We start from the raw sequence: 18,001 nt of genomic DNA, 5'->3' as shown, positions 1-18,001 counted from the left end.
TGTTCTAATGACAGATTTGTAGATTCAAGTATATATGGGGACTTATTATGTAATAAAGAGGGCATTTCATGTTGTTGGGAAGAGGATAGAGATTAATTGTTGGTCCAATGTGATGCTTTTAATAACAGTATTTTTTTTTGTATTAGTAGGGTAAGTCCCCCTTGTCAAAATTCTTCTTCAGAATTTTCCAAATTATTTTCTGAGTACTATTTTTCTAGAACAGCTTTGAAGTCACTTTATTAAGATCTTCTCCTAATTTCCCTCCAAAATCTAGGAGAGTTTAATTGGGATGGTGTTGGGGCACCTGGGTGGCTCAGTCAGTTAAACATCTGACTTCAGCTCAGGTCATGATCCCGCGGTTTGTGAGTTCAAGCCCTGTGTCAGACTCTGTGCTGACAGGCCAGAGCCTGGAGCCTGCTTCGGATTCTGTGTCTCTCTCTCTCTCTCTTTGCCCCTCCCCTCTTCCCGCTCTGTCCCTGGTCCTCTCAAAAATAAATAGACATTTTTTAAAAGTTTAATTGGGATGGTGTTGAAATTATTAGTTAATACGTAAAGAGAATTGATACCTTTATAGTATTAAAAATTCTTGTTTTGATAAAAGTATATGTTCCCACTATTCGAGTCTTTTTATATTCCTCAGCAACATTAAAAAACAAAAAACAAAACAAAAAAGACTCTTACCAGAAGACTGAATTTCCTGAGGGGAAAGTTCTCATATGTTTTTTATCTCTATTCTTTGTTCTCTTTATTTTTATTTTTATTTATTATTTTTTTTTTTTGAGAGAGAGAGAGAGAGAGAGCGCACATGAACATGAGCAAGGGTAAGGCAGAGAAAGTGTGAGAGAGAATCTCAAGCAGGCTCCGTGCTGGGCACAGAGCCTGATGCAGGGCTGGATCGCACAACCCTGAGATCATGACCTGAGCTGAAATCAAGAGTTGGACCCTTAACTAACTGAGCCACCCAGGCACCCTTTTTTCTCTTTACACACACACACACACACACACACACACACACACACACACACACACATTTTTTATTTGATACTTAGAGAAAATCCCTATGAGGTAGGCAAATATTACTACTTTTATTTGTCAAATTAAGAAACTGACCTCAGAAGGGGGACCTGGGTGGCTCAGTTGGTTGGGTGGCTGACTTTGGCTCAGGTAGTGATTTCACACCTCATGAGTTCCAGCCCTGTGTCAGGCTCTGTGCTGATGGCTTGGAGCCTGGAGCCTTCTTCAGATTCTGTGTCTCTCTCTCTGCCCCTCCCTGCTCACACTCTGTCTCTCTCCCTCTCTCAAAAATAAATAAACATTAAAAAAAAAACTGACCTCAGAAAAGAAAAGTGAAGAATCCAAGATTCTAAGGTGAGCATAGTTGACTCTTGAACAACACAAGGGTTAGGGGCACTGTGGAGTTAAAAATCTATGGGTAACTTTTGACTCCTGAAAAACTTTACTAATAGCCTGTTATTGACCAGAGGCCTTACTGATAACATAACCAGTTGATTAACATAGATTTTGTATGTAATATGTATTATATACTGTGTTCTTTCAATAAAGTAAGCTAGAGAAAAGAAAATGTAATTAAGAAAATCATAAGGAAGAGATGGAGTGCCTGGGTGGCTCAGTTAGTTGAGTGTCTAACTCTTGAATTCCCCTCAGGTCATGATCCCCAGAGTTGTGGGATCGAGCCCTGCATCAGTCTCTGCACTGAGCATGGAACCTGCTTGAGATTCTCTCTTTCCCTCCGCTCTCTCCCCTGCTGTCTCTCTAAAAAAAAAAAAAAAAAAAAAAAGTCATAAGGAAACATTTATACATACATTTATACACACATTTATAGTACTGTGCTGTATTTATTAAAAACAAATCCACATTTAAGTGGGCCTGCATGGTTCAGATCCACATTGTTCAAGCATCAACTGTAATTTTTTTTTTTTCCAGGCAAGGCTTTTTAAAAGTTTTAATTCTAGTCTAATTTACAGTGTTGTGTTACTTTTAGATATACAGTATAGTGACTCAACAATTTTATACATTGCTCGTTTCTCATCATGATAAGTGCACTCTTAATTTCCTTCACCTATTTCACCCACCTCCCCACAAACCTCCCCTCTGGTAACCATCAGTTTGTTCTCTATAATTAAGAATCCGTTATTTTGTCTCTTTTTTTCTTTGTTCATTTGTTTTGTTTCTTAAATGCCACATATGAGTGAAGTCATGTGATACTGTCTTTCTCTGACTTGTTCCTCTTAACATTATACCCTCTAGATGTACCCATGTCATTGCAAATGGGAAGATTCACTCTTTTTGATGGCTGAGTATTATTCCACTGTACTTATACACCACCTTTTCCTTATCCATTCATCTATGGATGGACACTTGGGTTGCTTCTATAATTTGGCTTTTGTAAACAATGCCACAGTAAACATAAGGGTGCACATATCTTTTCAAATTAGCGTTTTGGTATTCTTTGCATAAAGACCTAGTGATGTGATTGCTGGATCATGTGGTAATTCTATTTTTAATTTTTTGAGGAATCTTAATACTGTTTTCTATAGTGACTGCACCAGTTTGCATTCCCACTAACAGTGCTAGAGGGTTCGCTTTTCTCCATATTCTCACCAACACTTGTTGTTTCTTGTAGTTTTTAAAAAATGTTTATTTATTTTGAGAGAGAGAGTGAGTGCCTGCACATTTGTGAGTGGGGAAGGGGCAGAGAGATAGGGAGAGAGAGAGAGAGATTGAGAGTGAGAGAGAGAGAGAGAGAGAGAGCGAATCCCAAGATACAGGGCTTGATCCAATGACTGTGAGATCATGACCTGAGCTGAAACCAAGAGTTGGACACAACATACTGAGCCACCCAGGCTCACAAGAAACACTCTGTTTCTTGTGTTTTTGATGTTACTCAAAATTAACTATAGTGAGGATATATCTCATTGTGGTTTTGATTTGCATTTCCCTGACGGTGAGTGATGTTGAGCATCTTTTCTTGTATCTGTTGGCCATCTGGATGTCTTCTTTGAAGAAATGTCTGTTCATGTATTCTGTTGTTTTTTAAGTTGGATTTTTTAGGGTTTTTTTTTTTTTTGGTGTTGAGTTGCATAAATGGTTTATGTATTTTGGATACTAACCCCTTATTGGATATGTCATTTGTGAATATCTTCTCCCTTTCAGTAGGTTGTCTTTTAGTTTTGTTGATTGTTTCCTTCGCTGTGCAGATGTTTTGTATTTTGATGAGGTCCCAAAGTTTATATTTGCTTTTGTTTCCCTTGCCTCAGAAGACATGTCTTGAAAAATGCTGCTATGTCACCGTCAGATAAATTATTGCCTGTGCTCTCTTCTAGGACTTTTATGGTTTCAGGTCTCACAGTTAGGTCTTTAATCCATTTTGAGCTTATTTTTGTATATGGTGTAAGAAAGTAGTCCAGTTTCATTGTTTTGCATGTAGCTGTTCATTTTTCCCAGCAGCATTTGTTGAAGAGACTGCCTTTTTCCCATTGCATACTCTTGCCTCCTTTGTTGAAGATTAATTGGAACATACAATTGTGAGTTTATTTCTGGGCTCTCTATTCTGTTTCATTGATCTTTGTGTCTGTTTTTGTGCCAGCACCATACTGTTTTGATTACTATAGCTTTGTAGGACGTCTTGAAATCTGGGATTGTGATGCCTCTGGTTTTGTTCCTCCTTTTCAAGATTGGTTTGACTATTCAGGGGTTTCTTGTGGTCCCATACAAATTTTAGTATTATTTGTTCTAGTTCTTTGAAAAATGTTGTCGATATTTTGGTAGGGATTGTAGTAAATCTGTAGATTGCTTTTGGTAATATGGACATTTTCATAATATTTTTTCTCCCGATGCATGAGCATGGAATATTTTTCCATTTGTGTGTGTCATCATTTTGAAGCATAAAATTCAGTGGCATTAAGTACATTCAGCATTTTGTCGTCATCCTGAACAGATACTCTGTGAGGTGATAACTCCTCACGCCTATCTACCCCAAACTTCTGGTAACTTCTGCTTTCTGATTCTAGGAATTTGCTTATTCTCTATTTCATATAAAGGGAATTATACAATATTGTGTCTGGCATATTTCACATTGCGGCCTGAAACAGGTGTTCATTAATGCTCATCTCGCTGTGGGGTTTCCTTCGACTCATTGTAAGCCTCTGCACAACCAAGAATGATCGGCTGCCAATCCCATTGGTTCTTCTAAAACAGTGGCTTTTACTCTAGTCTCTTTCTTTCGCACAGCCACCTCCTTGCCCCATGCTCCGTGATTTCATCTAGCACAACACAGTCAGACAAATTGTCTTTAAACGTCAATACCACCCCTGCTGCTCAGGAGCCTTCAGTGCCTCCCACCTCCACCCCTCACAGTCCCTGACTATGAGTGAAGTCCAGAATCCTCATCCCAGCATTTAAGGCTTCCTGTGACCTTTATCAATCAGCCTTTGTATCCTTAGATCCATGGCTAAGCGCAGACTTGAATAGGAGGAGGAAAGACAGAATACAAAGATGCTGGGCATATGACAGAGCAAAAGGCATCACCAGAGAGGTGGGGAATGACACAAAGCAGGGACACCAGTGATACGGAGAAAAGTTGTAGGTTCTTACCAGGGCTGGCATGGTGGTTGGAGAGGCTATTCTTTTGTTTTTTCCTCTCCCAGCTTTATTGAGATGTAATTGTATAAGCTTAAGGTGCACAGTATTGATTTGGTACGCTTATATATCTCAAAATGTTAGCTGCCATAGAGTTAGTGAGCACTTCTGTCATATCACGTAATTACCCTTTCTTTTTTTGTGGTGAGAGCATGTAAGAGCTACTCTCCTAACAAGTGTCAAATATATTACACAGTATTGTTACTGTACTAAATTACTAAATTGGAGAGACTCAATTCCCATAACAACTATGCTCCCTCCTCCGCCCCTCTCTGGTCTCCATCTTCTCTCCACATTCCACATCCTCCCCACCCCTGCCTCTTACATCCTTCTCCTTTTTCCCCCTTCCTTTTCCTCTTCCTCCTGCTTTCCTTCTCTCACCTTCAGCGTGCAGCTTCCATCCACATGCCCATCAGAGGGTCTTGTCCATCTCCGCCATTGTCTCTTGTGCGAGGCCCCTGGATACAGAGCTACAAGTCATTGACCCTGCCTTCAAGTCTCTTACACTCTGCTTGGTGAGATGAGGCTCACACAGCAAAGAATCACCCACAGAACAGTCAGATGTTAGAACCAGGTGAGTGGCATAGGCAACAGCGTATAGGATTGGAGCAGAGAGGTGACCAGGAGCCAGGGCACTCGAGCCCCCTTGAGGGGATCGCTGCGACAAAAGTCAAACCCTGAAAGGAGAGGCAGCCTCAGGGGACGAAAGAGGAGGAATGGTGTGAGTCAAGACCAGAGGCAGGAATGTGCAGTGGATTTGGTCACGCCAGCTGTCATCAGAATGTCATGCAGAGGAGGCTGGACGAGATGGTATGGGCAGACCAGCCTGTGCAGCTTCACGGCACAGACACAGAGATGAAAAGCTCCGGGCACTGGCTAAGGAAGAGCCACACCACAGATGAGATGAGTGAGTTCACCAATTTGGCTTGTAGTCAAAGGTTCATGGCCGAATAATTTATGTGAATGCAACTTGTAATTCATTATGATTCACTGCAGACTCAGCATTCTGAATCTCCGGTTACACTCGAGAAGTTGAGAGGACCATAGTCACACATAAACTCAAGGGGGCATGTCAGAAAGGTAGATGGGCAAGAGTCAGGACTAGTACTTAGAAGACCTGGATAGCAGGCTGGCTCTGCTGCCACCAGCTCTGTGACCCGGGGCAAGTCACTTACCCTTTCTGGGCCACATTTTCTGTATTGGAAAAATGGAAGGCTAGGACTAGTTCAGAGGTTTTCCAGTGATAAGTAGCCAGAGCCCCAACATGTAAAGCAGATGAAAGAGGACTGTCAGTTGCTCCCCTGTTTCCACAGTGACCTCTAGGAGCTGAGCCTAAAAGTCACTGGAACAGCAGTGTCCCTGGCTGGCTCTTGATCTAGGCTAGAAACCCATGGTGGGCATGGAGATTACTTTTTTAAAAAGTCCCCCGAGCAGGCTCCTTCAAACTGAAACTTTCTGTGACAACAAAATCCAGGATGCCTGGTTTACTGCTGGTCTCACCAGAGGGGACCTGTAATTTCAGGTCTATTCGTGAGAAAAGAATAGTTGGTTTTCAGCAGAGCACCCCTTGAAGCATTCCTAGCTTTATTTATTTATTTTTTTAAATATGAAATTTATTGTCAAATTGGTTTCCATACAACACCCAGTGCTCATGCCAACAGTCACCCTCCTCAATACACATCACCCACCCTCCCCTCCCTCCCACCCCCCATCAGCCCTCAGTTTGTTCTCAGTTTTTAAGAGTCTCTTATGATTTGGCTCCCTCCCTCTCTAACTTTTCTTTCCCTTCCCCTCCCCCATGGGTTTCTGTTAAGTTTCTCAGGATCCACATAGGAGTGAAAACATATGGTATCTGTCTTTCTCTGTATGACTTATTTCACTTAGCATAACACTCTCTAGCTTTAAATAACAATCCACCACTGCCCAATCATATATAACCCATCTTTGTTTATTTTTATTCAAAATATTTAATTAGCACTGACTATGGATAAGACTTCTGCGAATCACCCTAAAGACACAAAAAGAAGTCAGACATTCTATCCTTTTTCCACATGTATGCCAGTTTTTCCTTACACAATTCTCTTGCTATGAAAAATAGTATTATTCTTCCACCGGGGTGCCTGAGTGGCTCAGCGGGTTTAGCGTTTGACTCTTGGTTTCAGCTCAGGTCATGATCTCACAGTTTCATGAGTTCAAGACCCATGTAGGGCTCTGCACTGACAGCATGGAGCCTGCTTGGGATTCTCTCTTTCTCTCTCTCTCTCTCTCTCTCTCTCTCTCTCTCTGCCCCTCTCCTGCTCGCTCTCCTCTCTCTCAAAATAAACAAACATATAAAAAAAGAATCTCCAATCAGCTTTACAATTATACTTTTCATGTATCCTATTTTCCATGCTCAGCTCCACCATTCACCAGCACTGGTGAGAAGAGGAAGAGAAAAAGGGTTAGAGTCTTCAATTCAATGGGTTGGTCCTTGTCAGTGATAATAAAAAGTATGCAGAGGTGCCTGGGTGGCTCAGTTCATTAAGTGTCTGACTTCAGCTTGGATCACGATCTCACCATTCATGAGTTTGAGCCCCACAGCGGGCTCTGTGCTGACAGCTCAGAGTGTGGAGCCTGCTTTGGATTCTGTGTCCCCTCTCTCTCTACCCCTCCCCCACTGCACTCTGTTGCTCTCTCTCTCTCTCAAAAATAAACAAACATTTGTAGAAGTTCAAAAAGAACTTAAAAAAAGCATGCAAAGACTGACTGGCTGAGATGAACGTGCAGAAGCAATGATCTGTGGGACTGGTGAGGTGCACTCCTGGGAGTTGAGTGGTTCTCTTGCCCCACCACATTCCCAAGCTGTTCTTATTTTCTGTTCTCCAAAATACTAGAGAAAGCTTTGCCAGTCCTTAAGCCACTAAATCTAATCTCCCTGTCCCTTTTCACTACCCCAGGAAAAAAGAGGAAGATTTGCAGACCTATTGGATGCTAAATATTTACGGACCACATTACAGATCTGGGTCATATGGTAAGAGTGTAATTATTTCAAAATGACTTCTCAATAAACACAAAGCTGACTTAAGTAAATCCACTCTGTGCCACTGGACAGAAAAACCACAGGCTGACTCCAGCAATGTCTTATCTTTCCACCACCAACAACAACAAACCAATAAGTAAATGAACCAATTTTTTTTAAAGGAGAAAGAAATTGTCCATGACCAGTGTTTTATTTTTCATATGAGCTCACGTTCTAAACTTTTGTAGTCTGGGTTTTTTCCTCACCACATGATGGAAAGGGATCCTTTGGAGTCACCAATAATCAAATTCAATGGAATAGGCTATGGCAGTTTTCTTTGTACTTCACATCTCTGTAGCCATATCCTTGGGTCCAGAAAGATTTTCTAAACAAGATACAAAAAGTGCTACTACATTAAATTAGGAGCTCTGTGCTGTGAGATATGAGCAATCTGAAAAGTAGGTCACCAACTGGGTGAAAAAATTTCTAAAATATGTACCAAATAAATCCATATACGTATTATAAATATCTCAAAAATTACAAGACTGGACAAGAAAAAGATACACAACCCAGTAGAGAAATGTTACCCTCTATCTCAACAAGAGACTTGAATAGGCATTTGACCAAAATTGTATTAAATAAACATATGAAAATATGCTCAACCTGAAAGTCACCAGGGAAATGCAAATTAAAACCAATGACACTGTTACATATCCACTGGAATGGCTAAAATTGAACAGATTGACTACACCAAGTGTTAGGAAGAATATAAAGTAAGTGGAGTCACACGCTGTTGACTGAAGTTCAAGTTAAAACCACTTTGGGCAACCGTCTAGAGGTATTTATCACAGTTGAAAATAAGCACAGCCTACAGCTCGGTAAGTCCACGCATATGTTTCCACCTAGCGGAAATGCATACATATGTTTACCACAATACATTTTTACATGAATGTCCATAGCATTATTTTATTTGTCACAGCCCCAAACTCTAAACAGCCCACAATTCCATTAACAGTATAATGGATAAATAGTGTTACATTCATAAACTGGAAAACTATGCAATAATGGAAAGGAGATAACTAGTTATCTCCATTCAACATCGCTGAGTCTTACAAATGTCATAACGAGCAAAAGAAGCCAGACACACAGGTACGTATTATGCAATTCCATTTATATAAATAGAGAAAACAGACAAAACTAATCTATAGTGTTTCAATCCAGAAAAGTGGTTGTCTGTCTATCTGCTTTTCCCGGATGCAATAATTGTTAATAGGTTCGTATGTCACCTCCTAAGATGTTAAGTTTTAAAATATTCTTAATATTTGGAAATTGAACTCAAGCTACTTGAATAACAAGGGAGAGTATTATAATTACTTGTGGGGTGTTTTTTGATATTTCATTGTGAAAATTTTCAAATGCACACAAAATACAGGATACCGTGATGACCTGAAACTGACCTGTCACCCAGATCTGACAGTCATTGATAGTCACTCATTATTGCTTCAGCTGTTTTCCTGTGCTGACATATTTTCAAGAAAGCCCAGGCTTCATGACATTTCAACCCCAGATACTTTAAGACTCTCAATTACTTGAGGGCCTTTTCTTAGAGACTCCAATTCTACAATCAACCGATGACAGAGATGAACAGTCATCTGATTAAGATCAGCCAATACCCAGAACATTTGTGATTTTCCCTGGTTGTCCCTTTATATGTCTTTTACAGCTGACTTTTGCAACAATTTCTGTAAAACTGAGAGGGGGCAAAAGGGGAGTTTCTGAGAGGCTGATACTATTCTTTTTCCTGACTTTGATACATGAACTTTTATATAACTCTATATCTCAACAAAAATATTTATTAAAGAATAGACAGAATAAAGACAGGAAGAAAACATAAAGCAAAAGCAAAACCCTTCTGTTCTCCTCTCGTGGCCTGCTAAAGACGTTTGGGGATAGGCAGGATTCTAAAGATGAACCCCCCCCCCTTATACTCTGGTTTCTCTTCAGATCGTATAAATCTTTCGCCTTTTACTAAAGATGAACCCCCAAGATTACCAGCTTCCATTGATTTAATCACACACTAATTTGGGTGCTCATGTGAAAGGACTGCATAGATGTAAATAAGGTTATGGGCCTTAAAATAGGGAGAGTATCCTGGATTAAGCAGGTGAGCCCAATCCAATCACTTGAGTTTTTTTTATTCATTTATTTTTAAAATTTATATCCGAGTTAGTTAGCGTTTAGTGGAATAATGATTTCAGGACTAGAATCCAGTGATTCATCCCCTACATATAACACCCAGTGCTCATCCCAAGTGTCTTCCTTAGTGCCCCTTGCCCATTTAGCCCACCCCCTGACTCACAACCCCTCTAGCAAACCTCAGTGTGTTCCCTATAGTTAAGAGTCTCTTATGTTTTGTCCCCCTCCATTGTATTATTTTTGCTTTCCTTATGTTCATCTGTTTTATATCTTAAATTGCACATATAAGTGAAGTCATACGATACTTGTCTTTTCTCTAATTTCGCTTAGCACAATACCCTCTAGTTCAATCCACGTGGTTGCAAATGGCAAGATTTCATTCTTTTTGATTGTTGAGTAATATTCCATTGTGTGTGTGTATATCTCTATCTCTATCTATCTCTATCTCTATCTCTATCTCTATCTCTATCTCTATCTCTATCTCTATCTCTATCTCTATCTCTATATCTATATATCTTACATCTTTATTCGTCCGTTAATGGACATTTGGGCTCTTTCCATACTTTAGCTATTGTTGATAGCACTGCTATAAACATTAGGGTGCGTGTGCCCCTTCAAAACAGCACACCTGTATCATTTGGATAAATACCCAGTAATGCAATTCCTGGGTCACAGGGTAGTTCTATTTTTAATTTTTTGAGGAACCTCCATACTGTTTTCCAGAGTGGCTGTACCAGTTTGCATTCCCACCAGCAATATAAGAGAGTTCCTGTTTTTCTGCATCTTCACCAACATCTCTCGCTGCCTGAGTTGTTAATTTTAGCCATTCTGACTGGTGTGAGGTGGTATCTCATTGTGGTTTTTATTTTATTTCCCTGATAATGAGTGATGTTGAGCATTTTTTCATGTGTCTATTTGCCATCTGGATGTCTTCTTTGGAAAATGTCTATTGATGTCTTTTGCCTATTTCTTCACTGGATTGTTTGTGTTTTGGGTGTTGAGTTTGATAAGCTCTTTATAGATTTTGGATACTAACCCTTTATCTAATATACCATTTGCAAATATCTTCTCCTAGTCTGTTGGTTGCCTTTTAGTTTTACTGATTGTTTCCTTCACTGTACAGAGCTTTTTATCTTGATGAAGTCTCTATAGCTTATTTTTGTTTTTGTTTCCCTTGCCTCTGGAGACATGTTGAGTAAGAAGTTGCTGCGACTGAGGTCAAAATTGCTGCGGCTGAGGCCTGCTTTCTCCTCTAGGATATTGATGGCTTCGCGTCTTACAGTTAGGTCTTTCATCTGTTTTGAGTTTATTTTTGTGTATGGTGTAAGAAAGTGGTCCAGGTTCAATCTTCTGCATGTCACTGTCCAGTTTTCCCAGCCTCATTTGCTGCAGAGACTGTCTTTATTTCGTTGGATATTCTTTCCTGCTTTGTCAAAGATTAGTTGGCCATATGTTTTTGGGTCCATTTCTGGGTTCTCTATTCTGTTCCATTGGTCTGAGTGTCTGTTTTTGTTCCAGTACCATACTGCCTTGATGATTACAGCTTTCTAATACATCTTAAAGTCTGGAATTGTGATGCCTCCAGTTTCAGTTTTCTTTTTCAGGATTGCTTTGGCTATTTGGGATCTTTTCTGGTTCCGTGCAAATTTTGGACTTGTTTGTTCTAGTTCTGTGAAAGATGATGGTGTTATTTTGATAGGATTGCATTGAATATGTAGATTGCTTTGGGTAGTATCGACATTTTAACAACATTTGTTCTTCTAATCCATGAGCATGGAATGTTTTCCATTTTTTTGTGTGTCTTCTTCAATTTCTTCCATAAGCTTTCTATAGTTTTCAGTGTATAGATTTTTCACCTCTTTGTTTAGGTTTGTTCCTAGGTATTTTATTGGTTTTGGTGCAATTGTAAATGGGATCGATTCCTTGATTTCCCTTTCTTCTACATTATGGGTGCATGGAAATGCAACTGATTTCTGTGCATTGATTTTTATATCCTTCAACTTTGCTGAATTCATAGATCAGTTCTAGCAGTTTTTTTTTGTGGAATCTTTTGTTTTCCATATAGAGCATCATGTTGTCTGCAAAGACTAAAAGTTTGACATCCTCCTTGGCTGATTTGGATGCCTTTTATTCCTTTGTGTTGTCTAATTGCTGAGGCTAAGTCTTCCAATACCATGTTGAATAACAGTGGTGAGAGTATACATCCCTGTCGTGATCCTGACCATAATGGAAAAGCTCTCAGTTTTTCCCCATTGAGGATGATATTAGCAGTGGATCTTTCATATATGACTTTTATGATCTTGAGGAATGTTCCTTATATCCCTACTTTCTTGAGGGTTTTTAATCAAGAAAGGATGCTGTATTTTGTCAAATGCTTTCTCTGCATCTATTGAGAGGATCATGTGGTTCTGGCCCTTTCTTTTATTAATGTGATGTATCGCGTTGATTGATTTGTGGATAGTGAACCAGCTCTGCCTCCCAGGTATAAATCCCACTTACAATAGTGAATAATGTTTTTAATGTATTGTTGGATCCAGTTGGCGAGTATCTTGTTGAGGATTTTTGCATCCATGTTCATCAGGGAAATTGGTCTGTAGTTCTTTATAGTGGGGTCTTTGTCTGGTTTTGGAATCAAGGTAATGCTGGCCTCATAGAATGAATTTGGAAGTTTTCCTTCCATTTCTATTTTTGGGAACAACTTGAAAAGAATAGGTGTTAACTCTTCTTTAAATATTTGATAGAATTCCCCTGGAAGGCCATCCAGCCCCAGACTCTTGTTTTTTGGGAGATTTTGAATTACTAATTTAGTTTCTTTAGTGGTTATGGGTCTGTTCAAATTTTCTAATTCTTCTTATTTCAATTTTGGTAGTTTATATGTTTCTAGATATTTGTCCATTTTTTCCAGGTTGCCTAGTTTATTGGCATATAGTTGCTCATGATATTCTCTTATTATTGTTTGTATTTCTGCAGTGTTGATTGTGAGCTTTCCTCTTTCATTCTTGATTTTATTTATTTGGGTCCTTTCCTTTTTCTTTTTGATCACACTGGCTAGGGGTTTATCAATTTTGTTAATTCTTTCAAAGAACCAGCTCCTAGTTTCATTGATCTGTTCTACTTGTTTTTTGGTTTCCATAGCATTGATTTCCTTGCTATTCTTTATTCTCTGTCTCCTCTGGTTTTGGGTTTTATTTGCTGTTCTTTTGCCAGTTTTTAAGGTATAAGATTAGGTTGGGCATCTGAGACCTTTCTTCCTTCCTTAGGAAGGCCAGGATTGCTATATACTTCCCTCTTATGACCGCCTTTGCTGTGTCCCAGAGGTTTTTGACTGTAGTAGTATCATTTTCATTGGCTTCCATGTGCTTTTTAATTTCCTATTTAACTTCTTGGTTAGACCATTCATTCTTTAGTAGGATGTTCTTTAATCGCCAAGTATTTGTTGTCTTTCCAAATTTTTTCTTGTGGTTGATTTTGAGTTTCATAGCATTGTGGTCTGAAAATATGTACAGTGTGATCTCAATCTTTTTGTACTTATTGAGGGCTGATTTGTGTCCCAGTATGTGATCTATTCTGGAGAATGTTCCATGTGCACTTGAGAAGAATGTATATTCAGCTGCTTTAGGATGAAATGTTCTGAATATATCTGTTAAGACCACCTGGTCCAGTGTGTCATTCAAAGCCATTGTTTCTTGCTGATTTTCTGCTTAGATGATCTGTCCATTGCTGTAAGTGGCAAGTTGAATTCTCCTACTACTATAGTATTGTTGCCAATTCTTTATATTTGTAACTAATTGATTTCTGTTTTTGGGTATTTCACGTTGAGGGCATAAATATTTACAATTTTTAGATCTTCTTGGTGGATAGACCCCTTAATTATGAAATAATGTCCTTTGTCTCTTGTTACAGTCTTTATTTTAAAATATAAATTGTCTGATATAAGTATGGCTACTCTGGCTTTCTTTTGGTGACCATTAGCATAATAGATATTTCTCCATACCCTTACTTTCAGTATGAAGGCGTCTTTAGGTCTAAAATGGGTCTCTTGTAAACAAGATATAGATGGATCTTGTTTTCTTAAAGATTCTGTTACCTTATGTCTTTTGATTGGAGCATTTAGTCCATTGACATTTAGAATGAGTACGAAAGATATGAATTTATTGCCATTGTGTTGACTGTAGAGTTGGAGTTTCTGGTCATGTTCTCTGGTCCTTTTTAGTCTTTGTTGCTTTTGGTCTTTTTTGTTTCACTTCATCTTTTCTCCTCTCAAAGAGTTCTCCTTAAAATTTCTTGGAGGGCTGGTGTAGTGGTCATGGACTCCTTTAGTTTTTATTTATGTGGGAAATTATGTCTCTATTTTGAATGACAGCCTTGCTGGATAAATAATTCTTGGCTGCATATTTTTTGATTCAGCACATTTAATATATCCTGCCACTCCTTTCTGGCCTGCCAAGTTTCTGTGGATAGGTCTGCTGTGAATCTGATCTGTCTTCCTGATAAGTTGACTTTTTTCCCCCTTACTGCTTTCATGATTCTTTCCTTGCCTGAATATTTTGTGAATTTGACTGCGATATGCCTTGTTGGTGGTCGGTTTTTGTTGAATCTAATGGGAGTTCTCTGTGCATCCTGGATTTTGATGTCTGTGTCTTTCCTCAGTTTAGGAAAGTTTTCCACTATGATTTGCTCACATAAATCTTCTACCCCTTTTTCTCTCTCTTCACCTTCTGGGACTCCTATGATTTGGTTATTCCTTTTTAATGAGCTACTGAGTTCTCTAATTCTTATATCATGCCCTTTTGCTTTAGTTTCCCTCTTTTTTTCTGCTTCATTATTCTGCATAATTTTGTCTTTTGTATCACTGATTCACTGCTCTGCTTCATCCATCCTTGCTACTATGGCATCCATTCGAGATTGCATCTCAATTATAGCATTTTTCGTCCTGACTAGATTTTACCTCTTTTATCTCTGCAGAAAGGAATTCTATGCTTTTTTTTCAACCCCAGCTAGTATTCTTATTATTGTGGTTCTAAATTCTAGTTCAGACATCTTAGATATATCTGTGTTGATTAAATCCCTGGCTATTATTTCTTCCTGTTCTTTCTTTTGGGGTGAATTCCTTCTTTTCATTATTTTGGAGGAAAAAAAGAATTAATAAAATTAAAATTGAAATTAAAAAAATTAAAAACAACACAAAAAATAAAATAAAGGAAGCTAGATCCTAGGTGTGTTTTGGTCTGGAGTTGAAAGAAGCTTGATGGAATAGAGAAAAGGGGGAAAGAACAAAAAAGAAAGAAAAAGAAAAAAATTTAAACTTTAAAAAAATGTATAGAATAAAATAGAATAAAATGAAATGGAGAAAGTAAAATAGAATTAAAAATTACCAAAAAATGTAAAAAAAGTAAAAAATTTTTTATGAAAACAGAAAATAAAAATATTTTTTCTCTTTCTGTATCCAAGAATAAGAAAAGAGAAAAACAATGAATAGATCGATCAGTGAACAGAATGAAATCTGAATGAATTTACATCCAGTTTCTACTAGAAGCACTTTATAGTCTGTAAACTAAGCAGGTGAAGAGACTTGTTGTCATCCTCTAGGGCTTGGTTGCTGCATTTGAACAGGGCTTGGTGTAAGAGCTCCGTACTCCAGTAGGTGGCATTGCTTAGCTTATTGCGGTAGATTGGTGTGGTGTGTGTGTACATGTATGCATAGGTGTAGGAGAGGTGAAAATGGCATCACACAGTGACCCAGTCTGTAGCATCAGAACTCTGCCCTACTCAACCAGCCATCAGGCACCCCTCCTTTATCTCCAGCTTCCATCCACTTCCTGCTTCTCCACTGTCCGTGACCAAGCTGTCAGCCTGCCAGGTGGCACTGCTTCCTAAATTTTATCTCAGATGGGGCTTTGTTTCCAAACCTCTCACTTCTGAGGGCCCTGCAGTTTGGGCCCTTCCTGACCCTCTGGGGGAGGGTCTTGCTGAGCAATGGCCAGGTGCCAGCTTGACTCTGCGAACACTTGTGCAACGGCAACACTGCAGAGACCCAGAGACCCAGAGACTTTTCTGCCCCAGAAAAAGTTTGCATGATTGTGTAGCATCAGTGGTTCAGGGACTATGGCAAATCACAGCACACAACTGGCACCAGGTGTCACCACATTCTGTTGTCCTTATTCCAACACCAGCAAAAGTGGCTGTTCTCCAGGGTCCACGAGGACCTTTTCCTGTGGGGAGGCCGCACAGCCTCTACCAAATGTCCTCTCAGCAGGGGAACCGCCTCTCCCTGTGTGGCCCAAGGACCCTTTGGACCTTGCTACCAGTTCCTGGGGATTTGCCCTTCCCACCAGAGCACCGCCACGTATTGGGCTGAGGACTTTCCAGTGCTGCTCTGCCCTATTTATAGAGTCCTAATGGTATTGAAACCCTCTCCTTTCTCCTTTATCCCTTTCTTGTTCAGACCCTTCTGGGTGTTTCCACTCTTTCTTTTTCTCTCCATCTGCTTTTTGGGGGGAGTGATTTTCCTATACCTCCCCGCATCTCTGTACTCTCTCCACAAACTAAATCAGCTCCCAACCCTCCATGGCTTCTTTCTTTCCCCAGTTCACTTCTCTGCACTGTGTATCTGCCAAATTCTGTGGCCCAAGTTATGCAGATTGTTGTGTTAATCCTCAGATCCATTTTCTAGGTGTGCAAAATGGTTTGTTGCTGATCTAGTTGCATTTCAGGGACAAGAGAAGCAGAGAACTTCCATGCTCCCCCGCCATCTTGGCCCTGCCCCCTCCCCCAATAAGATGCTTTAAAAATCACAAATGCCTGCTTTGTAATTCTAAGAAAAGGAATTGTTTTGAAATTTTCTGGAACACCCTACCTATTCTTAAGGAGTCATACAAAAATGAAACAAAGTACATAGAGTATGACATCAAAATGGAAGACTCCAATCACTTGGGTTTTTAAGAATAGAGTGATTTTTCCAGTTGGAATCAAAGATGGAGCAGAGAAGAAAGCAAGAGGTGAGGTGGGTGATTCCAGGGCCTGAGAAGGATTGGGTCCACACTCACTGACTGAAGACAAGCAATGAAGGAAGCCTGCAGAAGCTGAGAGCAACTGGTCAATAGCAGCAAAGGAGGGGCACCTGGGTGGCTCAGTCAGTTAAGTGTCCAACTTCAGCTCAGGTCATGATCTCACAGTTCGTCAGTTCGAGCCCCACATGGGTTTCTGTGCTGACAGCTCAGAGCATGGAGCCTGCTTTGGATTCTGTGTCTCCCTCTCTCTCTACCCCTTCCCCGTTCATGCTCGCTCTCTCTGTCTCTGTCTCTGTCTCAAAAATAAATAAACATTAAAAAAGAATAAAAACAAATAGCAGCAAGCGAATGGAGAGGAGTTTTCCAGCCCCATGGAGAAAATTTTGCCTAGAATCTGGAAAGATTCTTCCCCCCACACCTAGAAAGGAATGCAGCCCTGCCTACACTTTGATTTCTGTCTCCTGAGGCTCTGAGCAGAGAAATCAGTCAGACCCATACAACTTCTGGCTTACAGGACTGATGGAATAAATGTGTGTTGTTTTAAACAAGCAGTTTTGTGCTTCAAACTCCCTCACTGACTGTGGGGTCCTCCGGGATCTGGTCCTAGGCTGTGTTTGCAAATCCATTTCCCACTCCAGTTCCCCTGCACACCTCCCCCAGGCTCCATGATATAGGTGAGACTTGCCTTCCATGCCCTTCCCACCCAGTGCCTCCTGTCCTGACTGCTAGAAGAGAGTGGGGGTGGGGGACTTCTATCCCCTTCTCTCTACTTCTGGTGGCACTGCCCCTCCTTCAGGCTGGTGGCAGCCATTCTAATGACTGGCTTCTCTCACTTCCAGGCTGGGAATTTCTTTCGCCTACTATGGAGTCATTCTGGCCAGTGCCGAGCTGCTGGAGCGGGACTTGGTCTGTGGCTCGCGGTCTGAGGTGGTGGTGACTGTGGGGGACACAGAAGGGAGCCAGAGTCCCTGCCACTGCCACATGTTTGCCCCCTCTGACTACCAGACCATGATTATCAGCACCATTGGGGAAATTGCTCGTAAGTGTCTACCTCTGTGTATTGGGTCCCTTTCTGTGGCTCCTGCCTGGTAGAGCTGAACAAGTCCCCACATCTTGCTGACATGTCTCCAGTGCAGAT

The 18,001-nt window shown here is 40.2% G+C and overlaps 1 protein-coding gene across 4 annotated transcripts in view; it reads left to right on the top strand.

Annotated features, from left to right (window-relative positions):
• SVOPL (SVOP like) overlaps positions 1-18,001 on the top strand; it is a 92,818-nt gene that overhangs the window by 50,140 nt on the left and 24,677 nt on the right. For all 4 annotated transcript variants that reach the window (XM_023250606.2, XM_045052815.1, XM_045052814.1 and 1 more), the window contains 2 exons: positions 7,596-7,669; positions 17,703-17,902. In XM_023250606.2, coding sequence (XP_023106374.1) covers positions 7,596-7,669; positions 17,703-17,902 — 274 coding nt within the window. The remainder of the gene's footprint in view (positions 1-7,595; positions 7,670-17,702; positions 17,903-18,001) is intronic.

The sequence above is a fragment of the Felis catus genome, chromosome A2 (genome assembly GCF_018350175.1).
Source record: "Felis catus isolate Fca126 chromosome A2, F.catus_Fca126_mat1.0, whole genome shotgun sequence".
Lineage (NCBI taxonomy): Eukaryota > Metazoa > Chordata > Mammalia > Carnivora > Felidae > Felis > Felis catus.
Note: the sequence above shows the minus strand (reverse complement) of the source record. Positions and strands in the feature narration are given on the sequence as shown.